Genomic DNA, 24,032 nt, shown 5'->3' on the forward strand with positions numbered 1-24,032 from the left:
ATCCGGGTCCTGGGAGGCAGTTGGTGTTCACCTGCTGCTCCCGGGCGGGGACCGACCGTGACTGCTTGAGAGCCCGGCCCAGGATGGACGAGAGCCGCCCAGGGGTGCCTGTGCCCCAGCCCCTCCCCACCCCTTCCTCAGAGGCCAGGACAAAGGCCTTCTCTCTGCTCCGGATTCAGCCGCTGTCCACAGGCTGCCTCTGTGCCTGGGGCTCTGTCCAGGGCAGAGGCCACTGTGCCTGACGTGCGGGCACCTCGGGGCCCAGCTGCTTAGTGTGTGGTGATGAGCCCGGTGGGTGCGAGGCGGGACCACGGAGATGTGCGTGTCCTTGACCAGGTTCCTTGGCCCGAGTTCCACCAGGCGATGGTGTGAGTTCCACGTGGCTCCTGCCAGCTCAGTGAGGTGGTCACAGGCCCAGCAGGCCGCATCCTGCCTGCTCCAGTTGAAGCCCAGTCTCCTCAGCCTCCCAGCACCGCCCGTGGGCTCTGCAGTGACCTGTGGTCCTCGGGGCCAGGGCAGGAGGGAGCCCCAGCTTCGCGCGGTCAGCCCAGGGGAAGGGTTAGGGCTACGGAGGTGGCTGTGGTGGCGGTGGGAGCCCTGCAGACCCCACAGGTTGAGGATGGGGTGGAGGCGCCGGGGCACTCACCACGTTGCCCATGGAGTGGGACGGGCCACTTCATCTGCCCACCAAGCCCTGCCATTCCTCGCAGGTATCCGCCCCCAGATCATGAACGGCCCCCTGCACCCCCGGCCCCTGGTGGCGCTGCTGGACGGCCGCGACTGCACCGTGGAGATGCCCATCCTGAAGGACCTGGCCACCGTGGCCTTCTGTGACGCGCAGTCCACGCAGGAGATCCACGAGAAGGTGGGTCCCCGGGTCCACCCTCGGTCTCCCTGGCTGGTCCCTCCCCCCCCCCCCCCCAACCCCCGTGTGGTCAGTCACCAGCAGGCCCCCTCGTCAGGGGAGCTGTCCCCAGACCTTGTGCTCCCCCTGCTGGGCGCTGGGGACATGGGCCTGCAGCTCTGCTCCCCCGGCAGGTGCTGAACGAAGCCGTGGGCGCCATGATGTACCACACCATCACCCTCACCCGGGAGGACCTGGAGAAGTTCAAGGCGCTGAGGGTGATCGTGCGGATAGGGAGCGGCTACGACAATGTCGACATCAAGGCGGCCGGCGAGCTGGGTGAGTGTGCAGCCAGAGGGTGGGTCAGCGCTGAACCCAGGGCAGCGGCTGCTGTGTGGGGCTCTGGCCTTTGGAGAATCCCCTGGAGGTGGGCTGCACCCCAGCCTGGAAAGTTCCGCCTGCAGAGGGTGAGGAGGACTGGCATTTCTGGAGGAAGGTGCGTGGCCGTCGGCGGGGGGTCCTGGTGATGCCAGCGGTGCCCTCGGCCTCGGTCTCTGCTCCCTGCAGGCGCCGGGCCCAGGAGCTACATTTCAGAGTTTGGATGAGAAGGCTGAGCAGGGTCCTGGTTCTCTCACCCCCCAGGGTGCAGCCCATCCCTGGGCGGGGGCTGAGCTGCAGCACAACCTTCCCACTGCCCTTGAGCAGTCCCCGCAGGACAGCGGCCCATCGCCCCAGGCAGCAGCGGGGCCCTGCCTTCTCGTCCGGCCCACTCTCGGCGCTCGGTCCCTCTAAGGAGGCCACGAGGCAGGGCCTGTCAGCCTAGGTCTCGGTGACCTCTGTCCCGTGTACTCATTGGTGCCTGGCACTGAGCTGCCTGCCCCCCTGGGTGGTAGAAAGAATGGTCCACTGTCCTACCCCTTGCAGCCATAGCTGCCCTGGCACTGCCCCCACCCTCAGCTTGAGAAGAAGCCTGGCCCACAGCCCTGGGGGTCCTGCCTGTGGTCCCCAATGTGGCACTGAGAGGGCCCTGTGAGCGAGGCCTCCATGCTGCCGGGCAGCTGTGCCCTCAGAAGCTGCTTCACTGGCCTCTGGGCCCCCAGCCCTGGCCCCGCCCATCTCCCACCTCTGATGGGGGGCAGCAGGAGGGGGGCGGTGCTCACCCCTGGCCCCGCCTCCTTTCTAGGGATCGCGGTGTGCAACATCCCGTCAGCGGCTGTGGAGGAGACGGCCGACTCCACCCTCTGCCACATCCTCAACCTGTACCGGAGGAACACGTGGCTGTACCAGGCGCTGCGGGAAGGCACGCGGGTGCAGAGCGTGGAGCAGATCCGGGAGGTCGCCTCGGGAGCAGCCCGCATCCGCGGGGAGACGCTGGGCCTCATCGGCTTTGGTACGTGCAGCTGCCCTTTCCTGGGAGGTGAGGGTCCCTGTGTCCCGTGACTGGAGTTTGCTGTCCGCTGGGGGGGTGGGGGGGGCGTTCTCGGGGGCTGGGCAGCAGGAAGGTGCTGTGCCTGCCAGTTGCCCTGGGGGCAGAGGTGCTCAGTGGGGCTCGAACAGGGTCTGCTGGCTGAGTGGAGCCCGGGGCTGGGAGGCCTCTGAGTCAGAAGGTGGTCAGGTCACCAGCTTGGAGAGCTCTTGCCGGGGTCAGCGGTTGTCCAGGGTGACACGGCTGCTGGCCCAGGGAGGGCTTGGCTAATGGCCACGTAGCATTTGGGAGGGGCTCCGTGACCTTGAGGGTTGACTTGCCCTCTGCCTGGTCCCTGGTCTGTCAGCTGGGAGGGAGTGACGCACGCGAGCAGGTGAGCGCCTTCGAGGCCTGGCTACAGAAGGCTCCCGCTGCACGCAGCCTTCCCTCAGGCTGTTTCCTGGTCACTGAGGGCCAGGCCTCGGGGGTGGCCTAGGGGACAGCTGAGTGAGGTAGGAGGAGCCTGTACACCGTTCAGCTCTGGGTCTGGGGTGACCACTCAGAGTGGACAGGCCACCTAGCCTGGGAGGCAGGTGGCTGAGCCGCAGCGCCCTCTGCTGGCGCGCCAGGTCCAGTGCTCTGCGAGTGGCTCTTAGGAGAGCTGCCTCGCTCTCAGCCTCCATGGGGCCTGGGCAGGCCCTGGCCAGCACAGCACGCGAGTCTTGCTGGGGGTCACTCTTTGGCTGCGCCTTTGCCACCCGTTTCCTGAAAACCCTTTCCGTACATGGAGGCCAGTCCCGTGCTTTCAGGAGGGGCCAGCCTCGCTCACCTGGACGCTCTCTCTCTGCGCAGGTCGCACGGGGCAGGCGGTCGCCGTTCGAGCCAAGGCCTTTGGCTTCAGCGTCATCTTCTACGACCCCTACTTGCAGGACGGGATCGAGCGGTCCCTGGGCGTGCAGAGGGTCTACACCCTGCAGGACCTGCTGTATCAGAGCGACTGCGTGTCCCTGCACTGCAACCTCAACGAGCACAACCACCACCTCGTCAACGACTTCACCATCAAGCAGGTGCGGGCGCCCGCGGCCCGGCTCGTCGCAGCCAAAGGGGAGGGCCTGGGCCATGGGCCCCGGAGCAGGGAAGTCCCCGAGGCACAGCAGTGAGGCCCCCGTGGGGTGGGGCAGCCTCCAACACGACAGACAGAGCCAGGCTTCCCGCTGGAGTCCCTCGCAGGGTCAGCGGACGCGGACACGAGGCTCCACACTCGGCCTCCTGCTGCCTCCGCCCCCGCTAACGCCCTTCCTGCCCCACAGATGAGGCAGGGGGCCTTCCTGGTGAACGCGGCCCGCGGCGGGCTGGTGGACGAGAAGGCCTTGGCGCAGGCCCTCAAGGAAGGCAGGATACGAGGAGCAGCCCTCGACGTGCATGAGTCGGAGCCTTTCAGGTGGGTCTGGCCGCCGGAGTTCTGAGTCCACCCGGCCCCACACTTGGGGGCACTTTCCCAGAAGACAGGCCCCGGGTAGGAAAGCAGACGCCCTTTACAGGCACCTTCGAGGGCTGTAGTGCGTCCTCGCGGACTGGAAAGGCGCCAGAAGGTCCCCAAAGGGAATCGGCCAAGGACGAGGCAGGGAAATGGGTGGTTTGCTTGTCTGCAGACGCGGCTCTCAGGCCGACCTCCGGGCCTCGCCCTGGGGTCCCAGCGCAGCCGTGCCAGCCTCCCTGGCCCTGGCCCTGGCCCTGGCCCTGCCCCAGGGGTGAGCAGGCCCGGGTGTGCGGCCAGCTCCTCAGGGCCGTGCTCTGTACCTTCCTCCAGCTTTGCTCAGGGGCCCTTGAAAGATGCGCCGAATCTCATCTGCACGCCCCACACGGCCTGGTACAGTGAACAGGCCTCACTGGAGATGCGGGAGGCCGCCGCCACGGAGATCCGCCGCGCAATCACAGGTGAGCCCTGCGCAGCCGCTCGTCCCGTCACACGCGCGGAGGGGAGGGGTCACGGGGTCTGCTGTGGGCAGATATCAGCTTTCAGGCTGGTTGAGTTTTGAGTGGGTTGTGCACGTCCCCAACGAACTCAGAGGAAACCGATCCCTCTCAGGCCACCGTAGCCGGTGCACCCCGGGCGGGGCCCTCCCCCGAGGGAGCAGGCCTCCTCTCTGTCCTGGCTGCCGCCGGGCTGGAGAGCTCAGGGCTCCGGAGGGTCCCTCCCCTGGAGTAGATTCTCTGTCAGCACAAACCACGCGGGCTCTTCCCCCGGAGCCGCTACTGAGTCTGATACTAAATCCCGGTGCCCCCCAGGAAGCATGTAACCGTCTCGTTCCAGGTCGCATCCCCGAGAGCTTAAGGAACTGTGTGAACAAGGAACTCTTTGTTACAACAGCTCCTTGGTCAGTAATAGACCAGCAAGCAATTCACCCAGAGCTCAATGGTGCCACTTACAGGTGAGGCTGCAGGAGGGACGCGACACGGGCAGCGCACCCCCCCTGGGCTGCAGGAGCTCCTCCTCCTCCCTTGGGGGAATCCCACCCTCTGCCCCCCACTCTTCCCAGGCCTCGGGGTCTGAGCACTGTGCAGGGAGCCCCCTTTATTCCGAAGCCCCTTCACAGCCAGGTTTCCGGGGGAAGGACTGGGCTTGTTGGTGACTTCGCTTTTCTGGCCGAAGACCAGGGAGAGGGGGGTCCACAGAGACTGAAGTCAATGCAGGGACACAGGCAGGGGCTTCCCAGACTCCCCCCCTCCTCCCCAACAGCTGGTTCCAGGGAGTAAGTCCTCCCCATACAGGAGGCGCTGCAGCCTTAGCCCCAGGAGGACATGGGACACACGGTCCTGGCCTGCCCTGTGCCCTGTGCGTGGGGGTCTCGGCGGAGTAAGCAGCCGTGGCCCCGTCCCTCCTTGACACAGACCTTGGCCCCCGGGAGCACAGCTGAGCTCCAGGGCTCACAGGCCCCGGGCCAGAGTCCTCCGCCCTCGAAGTTCTCCTCGAGTCAGCACTGAAAAGCCCTGGCCAGGGAGGGAGTGGCTCCGGCAGAGAGAAAACCAGCGTAAAGGAGCTGGTGCCAGAACAATTCTAAATCCGCGTCGCCAGCCTTTCAGACCTCACGGACCACCGGTTGGCGACCACTGTTCTAAATGGCTGCCTCCAAGTATGACACTGGGCTCACTGTGCGCATGAACCCTGCGCCTGTTCTGGAGGCTAAATGCCCCGGGTCCTCACACGACGCTGCTGCCAACACAGGCCCGCTCTCTGCCCGTCACACACCCGCAGCCCAGGGGCCACATCTAGTTGGCGAGGCCTCCACTCTGCTGGGGATCACATCTTGTGCAGGTTCCCGCGTGTGGGCAGAGCTGGGGGTATTCCTGGCGTCTGAGAGCAACAGAAGCAGCCCCGTGTTTTGATCAGAGAAAAGAGGCTTTGTTGTTCGTGACTTACGTCAGTGTTTTAGCTTTCACACGGCTTCCTCCTTGCTTTGGGGATAGGAAGGCAGACAGATTATAAAAGACCATTTCCTGCCCTGGACTTACCTGCCCTTCTCTGTGCGCCTTAGATACCCGCCAGGCATCGTGGGCGTGGCCCCGGGGGGGCTTCCTGCTGCCATGGAAGGGATCATCCCCGGAGGCATCCCCGTGACGCACAACCTGCCCACGGTGGCACACCCTTCCCAAGCGCCCTCTCCCAACCAGCCCACGAAACACGGGGACAATCGAGAGCACCCCAACGAGCAATAGCAGAGGAGGACAAAGGTCAGAGAAACCTGGGACCAAGAGACAGTGGACACAGAAGAGCTCAGAGGAGAGGAACGTGACGGCTTTGTAACTGGTTCTGGGCCTCCGCACCATTGACATCAGTGTTAAAACCACAAGAGCGAGAAGCCGAGACGTGGGAAACGGAAGATGCCTTCTACTCACGGAGGGGGGCCCGGAGAGACTAGGACGTGATTAACGACCAACTTCTGTTATTGTGTGTTAAGTTCTTCATCTGTGCATCAAATCACAAAGAATAGATCTTTTTCCTTTATCAGCCCCTGGGGCACAGCAGGTCCTGGACACCTGGCTGTAGAGAGTGTTGCGTCAGGAGTTCCAAACGTCAAAATAAAAACTATTAAGAGACAGTCCCCGTCCTGTGACTCTCCCTTCGGTCCTCGGGGCTGGCCACCTCTTTGCTAATAGGAAGATTTCGTTACTACGAAACCAGGAGAAACTGTTGGCCTGGGTCAGACAGCTCGCTGCAAGCACGGACGGAAGACAGTCACTCCTGGACAGAAATCTTCCGCCCGAACTGCATACTGAGTGGGTGAGCAGTTGTGAGTTCAGTAATACCCTCTAATGATGCAAAAAAAAAAAAAAAAAAAAAGTATTAAGTTTCACAAGCTGTTTGTACTCAAATATATTTTCTCAGTTCAGATCCTCAGCTATTTTATTGAGTGGAAAGTCTTGAACTGAAAGGGTTCAAGAAGAATAATGTTGCATTTCCTTATGTCTCAGGAAACACTTTTTATGGTAACTTGTCAGATTGTCTATGAACAAACCCACTTTTTTAGACATTGATAAAATCTTCTTTTCTTCACGTAATATTTTATACAAGAACACTTCAGGTGTGTTATTAGATGTGACTGATTTTAACAAATCCTATTAGATTTGTATCAACTAGTTACATGTTATATTCATAGTCTTTTGTGAATCATTGCCTTTTTGTTTAAAAGATGGCCTATTTTGAGCCTTTGTATAGGTACATTCCTGTTTTTGTGACAAAAACCTTTAAAACTGTCCCAAACAGAAAAATAATGGCTATCAGAAATGTTTTGTTTTAGTGTGAGTTACCGTTACTGTATTTGTTTATTGTAAAGGTGGACATTTAGCGTTCGGTGCAGTTTTCAATAAAAATAAGAATTTCAGTTCTGAAATCCACGTGCATCTCACCAGTGCACACTTTCTCTGCTGAGATGTCCCAGGACCTTCGACCTGCCTGACAATGGCCGCGTGTGAGCGTTTACTTGAAAAAGCAAAACCCCACAGCAGTCCCTCGGTGTCAGTCAGAGGAAACAGTGGGTGAGAACTAAGTCAAATCAAGAAACAACACTGGTCAAGTTGGAGAGTTTTGATTTTTAATTTACCCAAAAGCACAATCACCTGATGCAGGAAGGAAGGTGAATCTCAAGATTCTGTTCTCACGATATTTACAAAGAAACGTTGCAGAGTGGTTAACATCAGCCAGTCCTTCTGTTAACAGCGTAGTCACTGCCCTTGTGCTAGTGCATCTGCAAGCGCCCCCGCTTCCAGGCCCCACACTCCTGGAGCCCCTTCCTCACCCTCCCTTCCCCTGTAAGAAGCATCCGCCTCCTGGCTGGTTTTCAGGTGCAGCCCCAGCGCCAGCCTCTGTGGTCAGTCACGTTGAAACCACCTCACGGGGATGGGGGTCCAGGAGCGGCAGCACAGTCCTCCGGGACCACTGGTCAGAGGCAGGCAGTGCAGGTGGCAGGGCAGAGCGAGCCCGGCCGCCTGGGGCCGGCAGAACTCCCTGCACAGATCGGGCCGGGGCACAATGAGCCCAAGTCACCCAAAAAGGCAGGTCCGTGCCACGTGCGCCTGGGTGTTCATTAGACCAGAAACCGCTCCCCGTATCCTCCCTAGAAAAGGCCAGAGTCAAGGTCTGACTGTCCAGTCAACCAACAGACACGCACATACAGTGGGCCCGGCCACACAGACTTCGGGGAAGGGCAACACATTCTCAGGAAAACAAATATGGCTGTTGAATAGTTCAAGAGCTGAACGTGGCATTGATCCCCCCAAATGCTGGCCTTTCCAGGCCACCTGCTGGGAGGCCACGGGGAGCCCAGGGCCCTGGAACCTATAGTCCCTTCCCACAGGGAAGAGGCTGTGCTGAGCGTGGAGGTGACGGGCTCCTCGGGAAGCAACCCCCGCAGACCAGACACGCTCCTGGGCTGGGACCCTCTGGGCAGTGCGGCTGCGGGGAGGCCATGATGACCAGATGCTTTAACCTCAGGCATCGCTTTGGCTCCTGCGGTTGGGAGGGCAGTTTGCGTACAGCAGCTGCACCAGGGTCTCTGCCCATAAAGTCGTGCTCATGGGGGGCGTTTATGGAGATGCTGGCACTAAGTAGAGTGTCAGCTGCTAAAAAAATTACCAAAATGAAAACCAACCACAAAAAGTCAGTTTGTAATAAAGTTTACCCGCTTAGAACAGCACGTTCACCTTTCCTGTAACGTATCGGAATTCGTTTCTATGGAGTCACGCTGCGTGCAGCAAGGGGTCCTTTGGTCCTGGGCACAGAGGGGGAGAGAGCTGAATCACCAATCACACCAGCCAGCCCTGGGCATGCGCCTGGCTTTAGTGTTCAAGCTCGCGCACGCCCAATGCCATCCTAACCAGAACTCGGGGAAATAAGCAAAAATTCCAATGTTTTCACAGCCTTTTCATCAAAAGGAAGGAAAACGTGTGTGGGCTGTGGTGCTGCTTTCTGAATTCTCTGCCGCATCGACCGTCTACTGGTCAGGACACTAAGTCTGTGCCTGAGAGGGTCCGAGACCCTGACCGTCTGAATGGGTGGGAGACCTGAAGTGGTCACAGAACACTTATAGAAAGTCCTTACCTGAGATGATAGTTTTAACTTTAAATAAGAATGGCCACAAGTAACCAACATTCACAGACTCGGACTGCTCACTGCGAAATTCATTAAGACAATGCACTGACCGCCTTACTGCATTTTAAATCTTTATTCTGTACTGAACTGCTATTCCCAAGTAGCCCAAGCAAAGGCATGCCTTCTAACACAATGTGCTTAAAGCAGAGCTAAGGGTACAAGACACCAGGACCCGAGCCTCCACGGGGGCTGGAGCACACGCTGTCCACCGCGTCCAGTGGGCAGGCGCGAGCGCGCCCCTGCCTGCGTCCAGGAAAAGCCGCTCCCGGAGATGCTGCCTGGCGTCTGGCAGAAGCGCCCGCATTGTAAGGGCGCGCTTCCAAACAAATAAATACCGAATACTGAAAGGGGCATGTCAGCAACAACAGGAACAAACTAACAGCACACGGAGTGAGAGAAACCAAAACAAGGGAACAACGTCTAGATGAAGTTCATTCAATAAAAAATTCTTACTTTCCTTGTAGTTTGTTCCTTAAAGATTTGATTTTATTGGGCACAACAGGAACTAAATTATTAATAAAATAAGTTTGTTTTATTTTTATGTTTTGCTGTGGACAATTTGTACAAAAAGTTTGTAATCTCTAAGGAGCTCGATTGAGACTCGATGTGAATGGATCTTTTACGATGGAAAGAGGATGCCAGGTTCTAGTTTTAAAAAACATCTCAAAGGAACAAAGCCATGTGCCTGTGCCTCTGGAGGTGCCCGTGCTGAACACTCCTCAGGGACATGGAGATGCTGGTACAACTGCTCCTATTACACAAGTTCTTACACAACCACATGCGTGACATTTAGAGACAGATTGACGCCTGGAAAGGAAGAGTTCTGTCTGAATGAATTGGTTTTTACAAACTGGAGTCCAAACCAAGTTCTGTCCTCGCTCGGCAGACGCCACGGCCGTTGGGTGTGGATCAGCCCTCCAGGCAGGTCCTGCGGTCGCTCGGGCCCATGCCATGCCTCTGCCTGGAGCACCACACTCCCTGGGGTCACAGAGCCGATACCTTGGTCTCCCGCTCTGCTCTGTTCATTCGTCCTCGTCGTCTTCGTCTTCCTCTCCATCAGACAGGGATGTGCAAGGCCGGATCTGCCGGTAGCGGTCCAGCCACTTCTCGACCATGTGCGTGACCAGGGGGTGGCTGCGCCGCCGAGAGCTTTTCTGCATGGCGACCAGCACGCCCCCCTCGGTCACGCAGCAGTCCAGCCACTCGCGCAGCAGCCTCTCCTGCTGCTCCTCGTTGCCCAGCTGCAGAGCGATGGGAGGAAGGGAAGCAATGTGAGGTCAGACTCCGCGGGTTCCCAACCTAAAGGCCAAAGCAACTCCCTGTCTTCACAGGGTTTCAACCTCGCACCAGTTTTATAAAACCCAGCCTCCTGGGGCCAAACAGAAAAGACATCAACAGGGAAGTTCGCAGAAACCGCGAGGGACCTGACGTACTAGCAAAGGCTGTCTGATAACTAATCCTGGCAAAGAACAGGCTAAGGAGCCACGGCTTCAAACACGAGGCAAGTCACTCAGCGCGTTGCGTACAGGCGGACGCTGCAAAAACGATGCTCTGAGTCCCTTCCTAATGTCGCTACAAGCTTTATACTTACTAGCATGTGAAGTAAACGCAATGCTTCTGTAAGCCTGCGGTTTCCCCGTGTGCTTCCGCATGCTCTCCCCACCTCCGGCCTGTCCACACCACCTTCTCCCGGGACCTGCCAGGTCTCCAGCCTGGGGTCCTGCCCACGCCACTGCCCTGCGATCTCGTCACTGAGCAGCGGACTCCTCCTCGGGGCAGGCTGGCCACTGGGGTCCCCGCTTCCCGAGTCCAGGCCACGCTGAGCCGCCCTCTTCCTGCCCAGCTCCTCCCGCTTCCGACTCGGGTGTCACTTCCTCGTGACGCCTTCCCTCACCACCTTCTTCAGTCAGAAACCCCGTGTCGCCCGCGCACCGACTGGTTCCCTCATCCTGCCCAAGGGCAGGGGCTCCCGTCCTCACTCCATGCTGTGCCCGCAGCACACCCTGCACAGCAGCTGACAGCATCCAGAAAGCGACCATCACAACCACGGTCCCCATGCACCGGGCGCCCCTCGCTGCGTGGGGGCACGGCGTCCCCACGGGCAGTGGCAGGAAGGGCAGGGCTGCTTACCTCCTGAGCAGAAAGGAAGTGCACGTGGAGTAACTTCCGCTCGCTGTCCACCAGAGGCAGGAAGGTGATGGTGACGTCGTCGTCGGTGTTCAGGTTGGCACCGGCACCTCTGCTGCCATAGCCATCGTTTTCCATGGCAACCAGAGCAGAGAAGTGGCCCCGCGTATAGCCCAGAGCGATTGGGCTTTTCCAACAGAAACTCTGTTCCCACAACAAAGGCAAATACACACCTGGGAGGAGGGGAGAGAGTCAGACCGATTCGCAGTTGCGGCTGCAACGGGCACGGCCCTCCTCGAGTGAGCAAGGCCCTCCCCTCACCAGTGGCTCACCTTGAAACCGAGTGTACCCCAGCGTTTCTCCCCGGAAGCTCTTGTAGAACTTCACGCCGTAAACGATGATCGGGCGCCTGAGGATGTGCGCGAGCACGAAGATGTGTGTCTGCTCCAAGCTGGCTCCAGGCTGCGCAGAGCAAAGCGAAGTCATTTCTCTGGCAACACTGGTCCCCACACCCTGGGAAGCGTAGGGCATGACGCGGCGCCTCCGACCTCTCTCTCGATTTCTTTGAAAACCAATCTGTCCAGCTGAAGCAGCACCGGGTCCCCCAACAGCCAGTCGGCATAGGCACCCCACACCGTCCCCACCCCCGAGTCAAACCGGCTGCTAACACCCAGGGACGAGGTCCACACCGGGGGCCCTGGTTCACACTGCCTTCCGTTCAGCTCCCACGGAGTGCGGCCCCCAAGGGCCTCCGCGGGGAACAACGCGGCTACTTCCTACACACTGACCGGCAGCATCCCTCACTGTGAACGCACCCTGGCCCACCTTCCCCTACAATGGCTCTGACAACACGTTTTCAGGAGGCACACGTCGCAGAGGTAGAACAGCCACTCCTACAACTCACTTCTCACAGCCCACTCCCCGCTGCTAGGAAATGACTGTCTACGGCACCTTCTCTGTGGCCTCAGTCACAGGAAGAGCCTCACTGGGGGCTTTAGCGAGATCTCGACTTGACCCTCAGGGCCAGAGAGCTCAGCCCCATGACCGGGTGAAGTCTCCCCTCAGACACAGGACGGGAGCGCACCAGCAGGCGTGGAAGACGGGCCTGGAGCCGCCTTTCTGAGAGGAAACACAGATGAAAGCAATCCGAACACACACGCAGTGCTTACACACACACAAGCACGCATGCACACAGTGCTTACACACGCACATGAACACAGTGCTTACACACACATGCAGTACTTACACACACACTGCTTACACATACATGCAGTGCTTACACACATGCACAGTGCTTACACACACACTCTGCTTACACACACATGCAGTGCTTACACGTGCACACACACGGTCCTTACACGCATACAGTGCTTACACACACACGCGGTGCTTATACACATATAGTGCTTACACACACACGCACAGTGCTTACACACACACTCTGCTTACACACACGCACACAGTGCTTACACACACACGGTGCTTACACACACACACACGGTGCTTACACACACACACACACACGGTGCTTACACACACACACACACGGTGCTTACACACAGGCAGTGCTCAGTCATCCCAGTCCGACTTCACCGGGCAGCCTGCACCCCTTAGTGAGGAAGCTGTGACTCCCGCTCTGCAGCGGGACGCCCATGGCCACAGAGTCAATGAACAGCATGTGACTCCGCAGGAGCATCCGGGGTTCGGCCACATGGCCGATGCTCACGGGCAGCGCGCCACAGCTTTTTACCTGGCTGGCGAGAGAGAGGATGAAGGCCCAGTCTTCCTGCCACTGTTCTTCCCTCAGGGAAAAATGTAACCCAAAGCTCTGAGAATACCATGATTCCCAATCTTTCCACCGTGTGTAAAACCTAGAAAAAACGAGACAGGAAAAAATATGCCTCTATAAACAGAACGTTTAATGTCCAATCATTTATTTAATGTAGTTTTTAAGCATCTCAAGTGAAAAGATTACCCCTTTTATTCATTTTACCTGGCTTGCAATATATTTTTCAAATTAAAAATGCTTCCACTCTGCTAGCAGCCATCTTTTAACACATCCTCAGACATAATCTGGCTCACTACCCACCAAATCTTCACCAAAAGTTCCAACATTAGAGATGAGAACAGTTCATTTCAATTGTCTACTATTGGTCTACAAATTAAAAAAAAAACAAAAAAACAAAAAAAAAAACACTAAAAATCATCTGAGAGGCTGAATCCAATCAGTCAGGCCTTTCTCCCTGAGTGCGGGGTATCCATGCCTGGTCACTGTGACAACAGGCTGGAAACGCCACGTGTTCCTGAGAATATCAAAGCCCCTTCCTTGAGATTTCTTGCACTAAACAGAATTATTTCTCTGTTATTATCTACAGAAACAATTCCTTCTTTATATTTAATACCCCCCTAAATACTTCAGCCTAATAAATTAAGAAGATTGAAAATCAAACTGGGTCATTGGTAGACTGAATTACTAAAAACAAAATTTACTGTTCTTTACATCAAGTATAAAATTAAGCAAAACAAAATATAATTATGCTCAAAATTGTGATTCACTGTCTTACTAAACAAGCCAGCAAAGACCTCTGAAGTAAAGACAGACATTTAACCTGTCACATCAATTTTTCTCTCATCCTATATAATAAAAGCCTAATATGCTAAATGTCTGGTCGTCAGTTCAACCAATCAAAGCATAATATGCTAATGATACGGGGGGTAGACGCTCCAACTGGTAGGTTAGCTTGCTGCTGGGGTCCTGCTGATTGGGACTGAGCGAGATGGGCCAGATACACCCTGGCGCCCTCCTACGGTCCCTCCCCAGCTGGCCAACCTCCCGCATCCCTCCCTGGCCCTGATCGTGCACCGGTGGGGTCCCTCGGCCTGGCCTGCACCCTCTCACAATCCAGGACCCCTAGGGGATGTCAGCTGGTTTCGGCCTGATCCCGCAGGCCAGGCCAAGGGACACCACCGGTGCACACATTCGTGCACCGGGCTGATAGTAAAGTCCTAAAGACCCAGGTACTTTTCTTGTATGTATGTGAATTCCGGCTGCTATTGCTTAAAGTTCCAGTGCACACACAAAGCAGTTCAGTGCGGCAGGATCACGGTATCTCCCAGGCGCTGCATGGGGACTCTGAACAGGAAGTGACTGTAGCTTAGATTTTCTAAAACGACTGAAACAGATGTGACAGGCTCTAACTCTTGGTTGATTAGAAAGAATTCTCTACTCCAGGTAATCAAGGTGGGTTTTTACCAGGAGTGTAAGTTTTAATGTCAAGTGTCTTAAAAATAAAATATGGATATCCCTCTTTTAAAATACCTAAGAAATGCAAAAGTATGTTTGAATGCACCAATAACAAATACCCTGCTTTGAAAAGTTCAAGGAGAAATATCAAAAACATAGGAAGCTGCTACAAACCAAAAGATGTGCACAGTTGGAAATTAATTGGTTAGGTCCTAGAATCATTTTATAAATGAAATCGCTAAATCTGCCAGAAAGTAAATGATGATGGGGTATTCAAAACTCCTCAAAGAAGACTGTAGGACAAGAAAGTGCAAGAAATATGTCCTTTAAAAAATAAGCTAGTCAAATAATCACGCCCACAAAGACATAGACTCTGAAACTACCGGCTCGTTAAGAACAGACAACCAAACTGAATCCAGGGCCGACGACCAGTGGGACAGCAACACGAGTTTGGCTTCACATTCAGAAACCCACTCCGTGTCCCTGACTCAACACCGTCTCCCTGAGGATGCTCCGGGGCTCCACCCGTCAGGCAACCCCGACCCACGTCCCCGAGGACGACGCAGCAGAAACTGACCCTACGGACCCTGAAATGCCTATGGAAACCCAAAGGACTCAGAGCAGCAAGAAGACTGGGAAGCAGTACCTCCTGATCTTGAAACTTGCCACAAAGCTGCCCATCATCAGACCGTCTGATGTTGGCTACAGACAGACAGACGGGTCAACAGGCAGAAAACAGTTCAGAAACAACCTCTACTTTTATGGTCAGATAATTTTCAACAAAAGCGCCAGAGCAATTAAATGGGAAAACACGAGTCTCTTCCATCAACGACCCGGGACAGTCAGGCACCCACAAGCAACGCCAATGGTTTTACCGCCTCACACCTTCAATAAAAACCAGCTCAAAACAGATCACAGACACTAAATGTAAAAGCTGGAACTGTAAAATTCTTAGACAAACATAGGAATAATGCTTTCAAATGCTACTTTTAAAATTTAAAACTATGATTCATATGCCAAGGGCTCTGAAGGGGAACAGACAGCGTGGAGGACAGAGGGCATGTCAACAGAGCTGGCAATCCTCAGCGAGAGGAAGCCTGCCTCCCAGGGGCCTGCCGGAGGATCGCCCCTGAGGAGACGCCCTCAGCTGGAGGGCGTGACAACAGAAACTTCCAAAGCGGAAAAGAACGAGAAAGCAAATGGGAATGAGAGAGAGAGAGAATTCCAAACAACTGTGGGCTGCAGAAGATGTCTGTGCAACATCATGGAAATAACGGGGTGGGGGGGGCGCAGAAGAAATATTTGAAACACTAATGACTGAGACTTTCCCCAAACTAATGTCAGACCACAAACCCAAGAGGCTAAGAAAACACTGAGGAACAATGCCAGAGAAACGTTAAGGAGGCAGCATCGTATTCAAACTGCAGAAAATTAGAGAAGAGTTCTTGAACGAAACCTCCAAGGCAGACCTGTAAACTACAGTGCCCAGAACCCACCTTCACAGGCAAAGAATTCATTACTTCCCATTCATCCTCAGAAACCTTGCAGACAAGAAGGAAATGGAATGAAATATTTTTAAAGTTTGGAGGAAAAAAAACCACCTAGAATTCGTCCCTGTGAAATCATCCTTCAAAAGGGAAGAACTGAAGACTTTCTCAGACAAAAACTGAAAGAATTTGTTGCCATACTCCTGCCTCACAAAAAATGTCCAAAATTCTTTAGAGAGAAAATCTACCTATGAATCAGAAACTCGGAGCTACAAAGAGCATCGAACAGCGAAGACGGAAGTGAAGGTAAGGTGAGAACCATCCCTTCTGAAGGACGTGCTTTCTGTAGCTGACACGGCCCTCGGGTTCCACGTGGGCTCGCGAGGGCTTTCCCGGCGCCGGCAGGTGGTGACGGCAGCGCATTCGCTTCAGCTGCGACGGGCCCAGGAACCAGCGTGCTGCTCCTGCTTTCTGATTCCAGAGACGCTTCCACCCCGTGCGCGCTCCCTGCACGCTTCCTACCTGTCAGGCCACTCACGGCCCTGACACTTCCAGTGAAAGACAACAACACCGCCCGTGGAGTTTCTAGTCTCATGGGCTTCATGTCACCCTACATACTGACAACAAACTTAGAGCCAGTCAGAGCGCGCTCAGGAAGTGTGTGACGAGACCAAGGCAATGAAGGCACCTGGAGCAGGCCGTGACCACTGCTGTGTCAGCATTCAGTTAGGTAGGTGTGTGAGAGAAAAAGCACATTTTGATATTGAGGTAGGGAAAATAGTACATTTTTAAATGACCCCTGCTACTTACTACCTTCGACAATGGTAAGTTTAATTTAGCCTCTTTCAGTCTCAATTTTCTCATTTATAACTAAATGACACTGTATGCGCAAAACCAAGAAAATAGCCGAAGTCAAATACATGTAAAGACCAAACTACTGATTCGGAAACAGGCATCGTTTCCAGTGTCTGACCCCTCATGGGTAAACCTGTTTTATCAGAGCCGGACTGCAACATAAAAAACTGGTCTTCAAACCACCTGCGCCTCAGGAAGAAAAAGCACTCACAACACAATGGCAACTATCTTTTAAAGGTGAGTGAATACAGCCACTTAAAAACATGAGCAGAGACCGTATTGGTGGAGGAGGCTCCGACTACACCTTCCGGTATTTCTACGTTAAAGCTCAGCAAACGGTCTGGAAACCACCGAGATGTTCCGGTGTCTCCGTGTCCAACCCCAGGCTTTTCTTCCTGAGCGTCCCCAGAACCCGGACCGGACCAGCAGGGCCCCCGCCCCGGGCGGGCGGGCGCTCACCAGTGGGAACAGTCGTGCAGGCTGTCGTGCAGGGCTTTCCGAAGCACCGAGTCCTTGTCGTAGATGCCCCAGGTCGCTTGCAGCACGGAGTCCAGCAGGCAGTCTCCCGCCGTCCGGTTCCAAAGGGCGTAGAGCCGACTGTCCAGGCGCGTAGCCAACTCCAAGGACCAGTTTATGATCGGAGACTCCTCCTCCAGCTCTAATGAGGGAGCGAAACAGCACGTTCATGTCACACCGACTTCAGAGCGATTCGATGGAGGAAAGAGCTTATTCTCTAGGTGTTAGTGGGTGTATGTGTAATCTACGAATAAACACCTAAATAAATTTGTCAGATGAAATATAAACCTTTTGAACAGCCCAAACAGCTGTGGCTCTAGATTAAATTATTTATTCATTAATTAAATTCTTTACAATTAATTTTCTAAAGTCAGTATGGAATAAGAAGCTGAAAACCAGTTTAACATCTTTTACATTGTTATTTGTTCACTATCACAGCTAAGAGAATGAGCCTTTTTAACAGCACAATATGACATTATTAAGGATTTTACATTTTTAATTTAAAGTAAAAATAAAACAAGTTGACCATACACTAAACTACTACAAAACAAAGTACGAAGTTTACTGAAACGGGTGAGAGGTCACCACACACGCTGCTCCACGCCTACCTTTTTGAACATCTCTATCAAGCACCTCATCAAACACCTTTTCTTGGACTGTTGGAGGCAAGTCCTCAATATCTACAAAGAAAAGGAGTCTTAGGAAGTCTTCCTATGTCTCACATCCTAGTTGCCACTTTAAATATCTGTTCATTTTATGTCAATCACAGCTCAATAAAGATGAAATAAAAGGACAAAAAATAATAAGGCTATCTGATATTCAAATAATAATTAACGACACGAAGTTTCATCTATTCTCTTGCCACATTCTCAATCTCTGCGCAGGCCTGTTAATTTTTCAGACTTTAGAGCCCTCTTATAAAAGTTACTAAACCAGCCCTGACACAGTGGGGCTCAGGAGTTGAGCAACCCATGAACCAAGAGGTCGCTGGTTCGATTCCCAGTCAGGGCACGTGCCCAGGTTGTAGGCTCCAACCCCAGTAGGGAGCATGCAGGAGGCAGCCGATCAATGATTTTCTCCCATTATTGATGTTTCTCTCTCTCTCTCCCTCTCCTTTTCGCTCTCAAAAAAATCAATAAAAACATATTCTTTTAAAAAGGCTTAGTTATTATCTCCTACCATTTGTAAATGCTCCTGTTCACATCTGAATATAAAAGCTGAAAACACTCAGAACCAAGATGGAAGATACTTTTGAAACTTTTGGTGTTTGGTGCATTTATTGAATGAAAAATGAAAAGTTGCTTTAAAGATATAGAAATCAATGCAACAAGAAGGTAAATGATCCTTTCAAAAGAATACCAGTATCTTTGATTCAAACAACTTGGTTCTTTTTTAAAAAAAATATATTTTTATTGATTTCAGAGAGGAAGGGAGAGGGAGAGAGAGATAGAAATATCAATGATGAGAAAGAATCATTGATTGGCTGCCTCCTGCACACCCCACATTGGGGACTGAGCCGGCAACCCGGGCCTGTTCCCTTGGCCAGAATCGAACCTGGGACCCTTCAGTCCGCAGGCCGATGTTCTATCCACTGAGCCAAACCAGCTAGGGCAAACAACTTGATTCTTAATTTCAAAATATTAGGCATGAAAAGAAGAAGAAAAGTAGACTGATAATACTTTAAAATAAAAGCAAAGGGAGAAACAAATGGGTTAGGCAGATTTTAAAATATCTGAGGCCCACAAAGCAGTCAGCCAGCAGTGGCTGTCCTCCTCCCAGACCCACTGTAAGTTCACGAGTCGCTCCTGCACTGGTCACTTCCAGCAGAAACAGGAGAGTCAAGTAACTGAAGATGCACACATAACAGCTTCCTAAGAGAAACATTCTCTAGACATAAAAATGACTGTAATAGTGGGAAGTCTTTTCCCACTGAAATGTGGAGTCACCTGCCGGCAGCGTGAACGTGACAAGGTCGGTGAGGAAGTAGCAAGCGAAGTCCCCCTTCCGCTGGTGGAGAGAGGCCGCGATCTCCCGCCGGATCTGCTCCGTCAGCTCGGGACACACCATGGCGGGAATGCACTTGGCTGCTTGCTGAGACACCTTCAACACAAAAGACATGTTCCTCTGCACCCACGTGCCAGCAGGAGCAGAAGACACCAGTGTTCAAAGGACTTACCAGCATCCCCAGGAACGAGAGGTGGTATTAATTTTAAACTGCACTGGGTATGGGGATAATTTCCCTACCAGTGCAGGGGGCATCAGTACATCATTCCAGGAAAACAGCCAGTTAGCCTCTGGCTCAGTAATTCCCAAGAATTTATTCCCAAGGAAATATACAAAGATGCACATAGGAAAACATACGTAAAATGGTGTTGTTCCCAAAGGCTCATCCTAGGAGGGGAGGGAGGACAGTACACAACCTACATTAAGACTACCCATCATGCCCCCAATAAAAACATTCTTAAAAACAGGGAATTCCAGCTCATGGGGAAACGCAGAAACACTCCTCTCTCCCGCTCTGCTGAGACTGTTTCAAGTACCCTGACCTGGAATAAAGCAAACACGCTATTTATAAAGGGTTAGTTCCTGCTGACTTCAAGTCCCCCCCATCTCTGTAATTCTGGATTTTTACCAAAGCACCTGGCTTCCCCACGGGTGGAACAGACAAGACAGCACACGCTGGAAGCCCAGCCCTCGGGAGAGAAACAGGAGCGCTGGCGCAGTGAGCACCGCACAGAGCCGGCCGGGAACGGCTACCAGCCATGGGCAAACTACGGCCCGCGGGCCGCATCCGGCCCATTTGAAATGAATAAAACTAAAAAAAAAAAAAGACCGTACCCTTTTATGTAATGATGTTTACTTTGAATTTATATTAGTTCACACAAACACTCCATCCGTGCTTTTGTTCCGGCCCTCCGGTCCAGTTTAAGAACCCATTGTGGCCCTCGAGTCAAAAAGTTTGCCCACCCCTGGGCTAGACTCTCCTTTTAAATGACCAACAGCAACAGATGATGGAAAGATGTCACTTCCCACTGAACCTGGGCTCCTGGCATGCTGAGAATGCCGGGTCAAGGCTGATATCGACAGGAGGAAATGCGTGAGTCCGGGGTGGCCAGACTGCAGCCAGGACCCAGCGGGCTTCCCGAATGGAGGTTCCCAATCTTCTAATAAGCCGCCCAAAGAGTAAGCTTTACGGATCATGTCATCTACGTAATATATGCAGAGAATTCAACTATAACTGCTATTAAGGGAAGTAAACAGTTTCAAAAACCCTGCATCCCCCACGCAGCCACCCGTTGTGTCATTCTGAAACTCTCCATGACAATTCGGTCCCACTAACCCAGTGGTCGGCAAACCGCGGCTCGCAAGCCACATGTGGCTCTTGGGCCCCTTGAGTGTGGCTCGTCCACAAAATACCACGTGCGGGCGCGCAAGTACAGTGCGAAGTTGACTTAAAACTTTAAGTAAAGTTTATTAAGTTAATTTTAGGGAACGTTGTGGAGTGAAAGAAGATGTAGTGTCGAGGATTGAAAAAGGTATGTTGAGATGGTTTGGACATATAGAGAGGATGAACAAAAAGAGATAGACGAAACAAGTATACAAGACAAGCGTGGATGGGAGAGTTGGAAGAGGTCGACCTCAGCAAATGTACCTCAATCAGATTGAGGACGTTTTTAGCAAAGGCCAGCTTAGGAGTACCCTAATTAAGTTAATAACAATGTACCTACCTATATAGTTTAAGTTTAAAAAATTTGGCTCTCAAAAGAAATTTCAATCGTACTGTTGATATTTGGCTCTGTTGACTAATGAGTTTGCCGACCACTGCACTAACCTGATGTAATGAAATCCTCACTACATCTTAACTCCAGAAACCCAGTCTGTAAGTGACACTGAATTATATAAAACCAAATATTAAATATGCTCAGAAAATAACTGCCTGTTTCACACCAGTGTTAAAATGAATCCCAAAAGTAAGTTCAAAATTAGCTTATTCCAATCCGCCAACCTTCAGTCCCTTTCCGAAAACCTGGGGAATTTTTCCAAAAACGACTGGACTGAAACAGGAAAGCTGCCAACAGCTGGAGGCTGGCTCCAGGCCTCCCCGTCCCCTGCGCCCTGCCCTTGAGCATGAATGTCCCTGAACCCTGCCCCCACCTCTGGCCTCTCCCACCTCAGGACCCAACCATCTCCTTAGGCCATAGCCCTTAACTTTGGGCCGTGAACTTGGGCAAGGGCCCATGAACTTGAATAGCAATTTTAATTAAATTTAAATCCTACATTTTTACTAACCTTGTGCCTAAATTTAAAAGGCATTTTTCTTATACATCACAGATTTGATTTAGCATTGTAATAACTGTATTTCAATATACAGTTGAACCTTGAACAACACGGGTTTGAACTGCGTGGGCTCGCTTACAGTGGATTTTTTCAGTGAGTGCTGTAAATGTGTACAAGGTCATACCCCGCTTTTAGCAGTGCCTGGCACATGGCAGGTCCTCAATAAATACTTGTTAGTGGAATGAATAACAGATACATCCCAGTTTTTAAGTCAAGTATAACTCAATATTGTGACAAAATGTCCTGTTTTAAAGCATATACCCTTAAAAATTATATACTGTTTAAGTCTCAAGCTTAATATAACTTTTTAAAGGGGATAAAAGAATCTGAAACATTTCAGAACTGTTTAGAGAAACATTGTAAGAACTGTTAGAGAAACACTGTCACATTAAAAAAAAAAAAAAAAAAAAAAAGAACACAAGAGAGAAAACCGAAAGAACACATTTCCGCCTGTGAGGAGTGTGTCTGCGGCGCTCACCTCGGTGAGCAGGATGGCGAGCATGTCCTGCCGCTGGAAGCGGATGGCCAGGTGCACCAGCGTGTAGCCCACGTCGAAGGCGGAAGGGCGGTTCAGCAGGCGCACCTCATCCGCAGTGAGCTGCCGGGCGATGTCGCCTCCTGACGACTTGTAGGCTTCGATAGCAGCTAAATCGCCCTCCACAACCCCTAAAACAGCATCAAGTAGAAAGGAGTGTCATTCTATTGTTCTTCAAAAGCATGAGCCTGCAGCATCCGCTCTAAACTCTAATGTTTCTCTGTGCTTCCTGGGTCGGCACAGCATAAATGCCCTCAAGAACACACGTAAAGTCAGGGTACTCCCGCCCTTCACTCTCTTCCAGAACGGGGACTGCTCGTCAGGCACGGCACTTACCTTCCCTCAGTGCTGGCTGCACGCTCGTGGGGGTCAGGGGAGTGATCAGAATAGAGGAGTTGGGGGGAGACCAGGAATCTGGTGTGAGAGGAGCCCTCACGAGACCTGGCGCCTGCCCTGCCTGCTTTCTCGGCACTGGGCGCCGGAGCCCCTGAGCTGCCTTTTCTTTTTTCTTTTTTTTAAAATATATTTTATTGATTTTTTACAGAGAGGAAGGGAGAGGGATAGAGAGTTAGAAACATCGATGAGAGAGAAACATCGATTCAGCTGCCTCCTGCACACTCCCTACTGGTTATGTGCCCGCAAGCAAGGTACATGCCCTTGACCGGATTCGAACCTGGGACCCGTGAGTCCGCAGGCCGACCTCTATCCACTGAGCCAAACCAATTAGGGCTGAGCTGCCTTTTCAAAGGTAACTCAAAACGAGGGCTGAGCCTTTCACATGCGGTGGCTTTGAAACAACGTAGAGCAATTAAACCATTTTCAATGTTAAGTGCAAGCTAGCAATATTCTGACGTCAGAATCTCTCAGTCAAGTCTCTCTTACACCCATTAAGAATTATTAAAACTTCAGTAACACTTGAAGCGGATGATTCTGAACAAAAACGTGCTAAAACAAAACATTAAACAGCAAGTGGAGCCCTAGCCGGGGTGGCTCAAAGGATAAAGCGTTGGCCTGCGGACTGAAGGGTCCCAGGTTCGATTCCGGTCAAGGGCATGGACCTTAGTTGCAGGCACATCCCCAGTAGGAGGTGTGCAGGAGGCAGCTGAATTGATGTTTCTCTCTCATCGATGTTTCTAACTCTCTCTCCCTCTCCCTTCCTCTCTGTAAATAAATTAATACAATATATATTTAAAAAATAAATCAATAAATAAAAATAAACAGCAATTAGAGAGATAAAACAAGTATCACCTTCTCCAAATCCATAAGGAACTTTCCATTCCCACTGGACCACATTATTAACCTCAACACATTAACGCTGGGTGAAGGCAGTGACCCTCGTCACGAAGCCTTGACAGAAGAAATAAAGGTGCTGGCGAGCTTCAATGCACCACAAACATCTGAAAACAAGGCAAGCACCACGACTGCAGCCCAGGAGACTGCGGGCGGAATACTGGCACTGCCCGAGCCTGTGCTTAGTGCATTCTACAGTGTCTGTCGCTGTGCTCTGGAATTAGGAATTGGATAAATAAGAGCTATTCCTGGGAGTATGACATGGCACAGTCATTAAAAATGACCACGCTTTAAAATGAGAATTCAATTCCCACCTCACTCAGTGCCGTGACATGCAGAGCACTACGCTAGGCAACGTGAGAAACACAAAGACAGCAAAACATGATTCCTCAACTCAAAACTGTCCTTTATCATCACGTGTACGGCAGGAAAAGCCAGCATCGAAAGTGTTCAAACTCTGGGGCCAAAAATCCTTCTGGAAATCTACATCCTGCCCCCAGAGAAATGACCCCTTTCCAGCCGCACACGTTTCCAGGTGCGGAATCCATGAGGCGCATTTCTGTTCCCAGCAGCGGAGACGAATGCGTTCCTCAATGTAAAGGCCAGGGACAGCTGGAACCCCACCCCCAAGACATAAAAGGCTTCCAAACACCCTGTGTATGTGACACAGAAATGCTCCCAGCACTTCTGCAAGCAGACCAAGGACCGAAAAGTCTGACCCCCGCCCTGAGGAGGTCAGGAG

At 52.7% G+C, this 24,032-nt stretch overlaps 2 protein-coding genes across 8 annotated transcripts in view; one reads left to right on the forward strand and one right to left on the reverse strand.

The window, feature by feature from the left end:
• CTBP2 (C-terminal binding protein 2) overlaps positions 1-7,145 on the forward strand; it is a 102,975-nt gene extending 95,830 nt beyond the window's left edge. For all 6 annotated transcript variants that reach the window (XM_014528856.1, XM_005880841.2, XM_005880844.2 and 3 more), the window contains 8 exons: positions 711-865; positions 1,039-1,183; positions 2,028-2,234; positions 3,102-3,316; positions 3,560-3,690; positions 4,060-4,187; positions 4,564-4,681; positions 5,786-7,145. In XM_014528856.1, the coding sequence (XP_014384342.1) occupies positions 711-865; positions 1,039-1,183; positions 2,028-2,234; positions 3,102-3,316; positions 3,560-3,690; positions 4,060-4,187; positions 4,564-4,681; positions 5,786-5,966 (1,280 nt within the window). In that variant the 3' untranslated portion in view covers positions 5,967-7,145. The remainder of the gene's footprint in view (positions 1-710; positions 866-1,038; positions 1,184-2,027; positions 2,235-3,101; positions 3,317-3,559; positions 3,691-4,059; positions 4,188-4,563; positions 4,682-5,785) is intronic.
• A 1,811-nt stretch (positions 7,146-8,956) lies between these two features.
• The window catches only part of ZRANB1 (zinc finger, RAN-binding domain containing 1), a 28,392-nt gene continuing 13,316 nt past the window's right edge, over positions 8,957-24,032 (reverse strand). Inside the window, exons 2-9 of one of the 2 annotated variants that reach the window (XM_005880846.2) lie at positions 21,944-22,131; positions 19,074-19,227; positions 17,736-17,807; positions 17,071-17,269; positions 12,776-12,896; positions 11,358-11,487; positions 11,029-11,258; positions 8,957-10,139 (exon numbers count right to left, since the gene is read on the reverse strand). In XM_005880846.2, the coding sequence (XP_005880908.1) occupies positions 9,921-10,139; positions 11,029-11,258; positions 11,358-11,487; positions 12,776-12,896; positions 17,071-17,269; positions 17,736-17,807; positions 19,074-19,227; positions 21,944-22,131 (1,313 nt within the window). In that variant the 3' untranslated portion in view covers positions 8,957-9,920. Of the gene's footprint in view, positions 10,140-11,028; positions 11,259-11,357; positions 11,488-12,775; positions 12,897-17,070; positions 17,270-17,735; positions 17,808-19,073; positions 19,252-21,943; positions 22,132-24,032 lie in introns of both variants that reach the window. The other variant, XM_014528855.1, reaches the window with a different exon arrangement.

This window comes from Myotis brandtii, unplaced genomic scaffold (genome assembly GCF_000412655.1).
Source record: "Myotis brandtii unplaced genomic scaffold, ASM41265v1 scaffold656, whole genome shotgun sequence".
Taxonomy (NCBI): domain Eukaryota; kingdom Metazoa; phylum Chordata; class Mammalia; order Chiroptera; family Vespertilionidae; genus Myotis; species Myotis brandtii.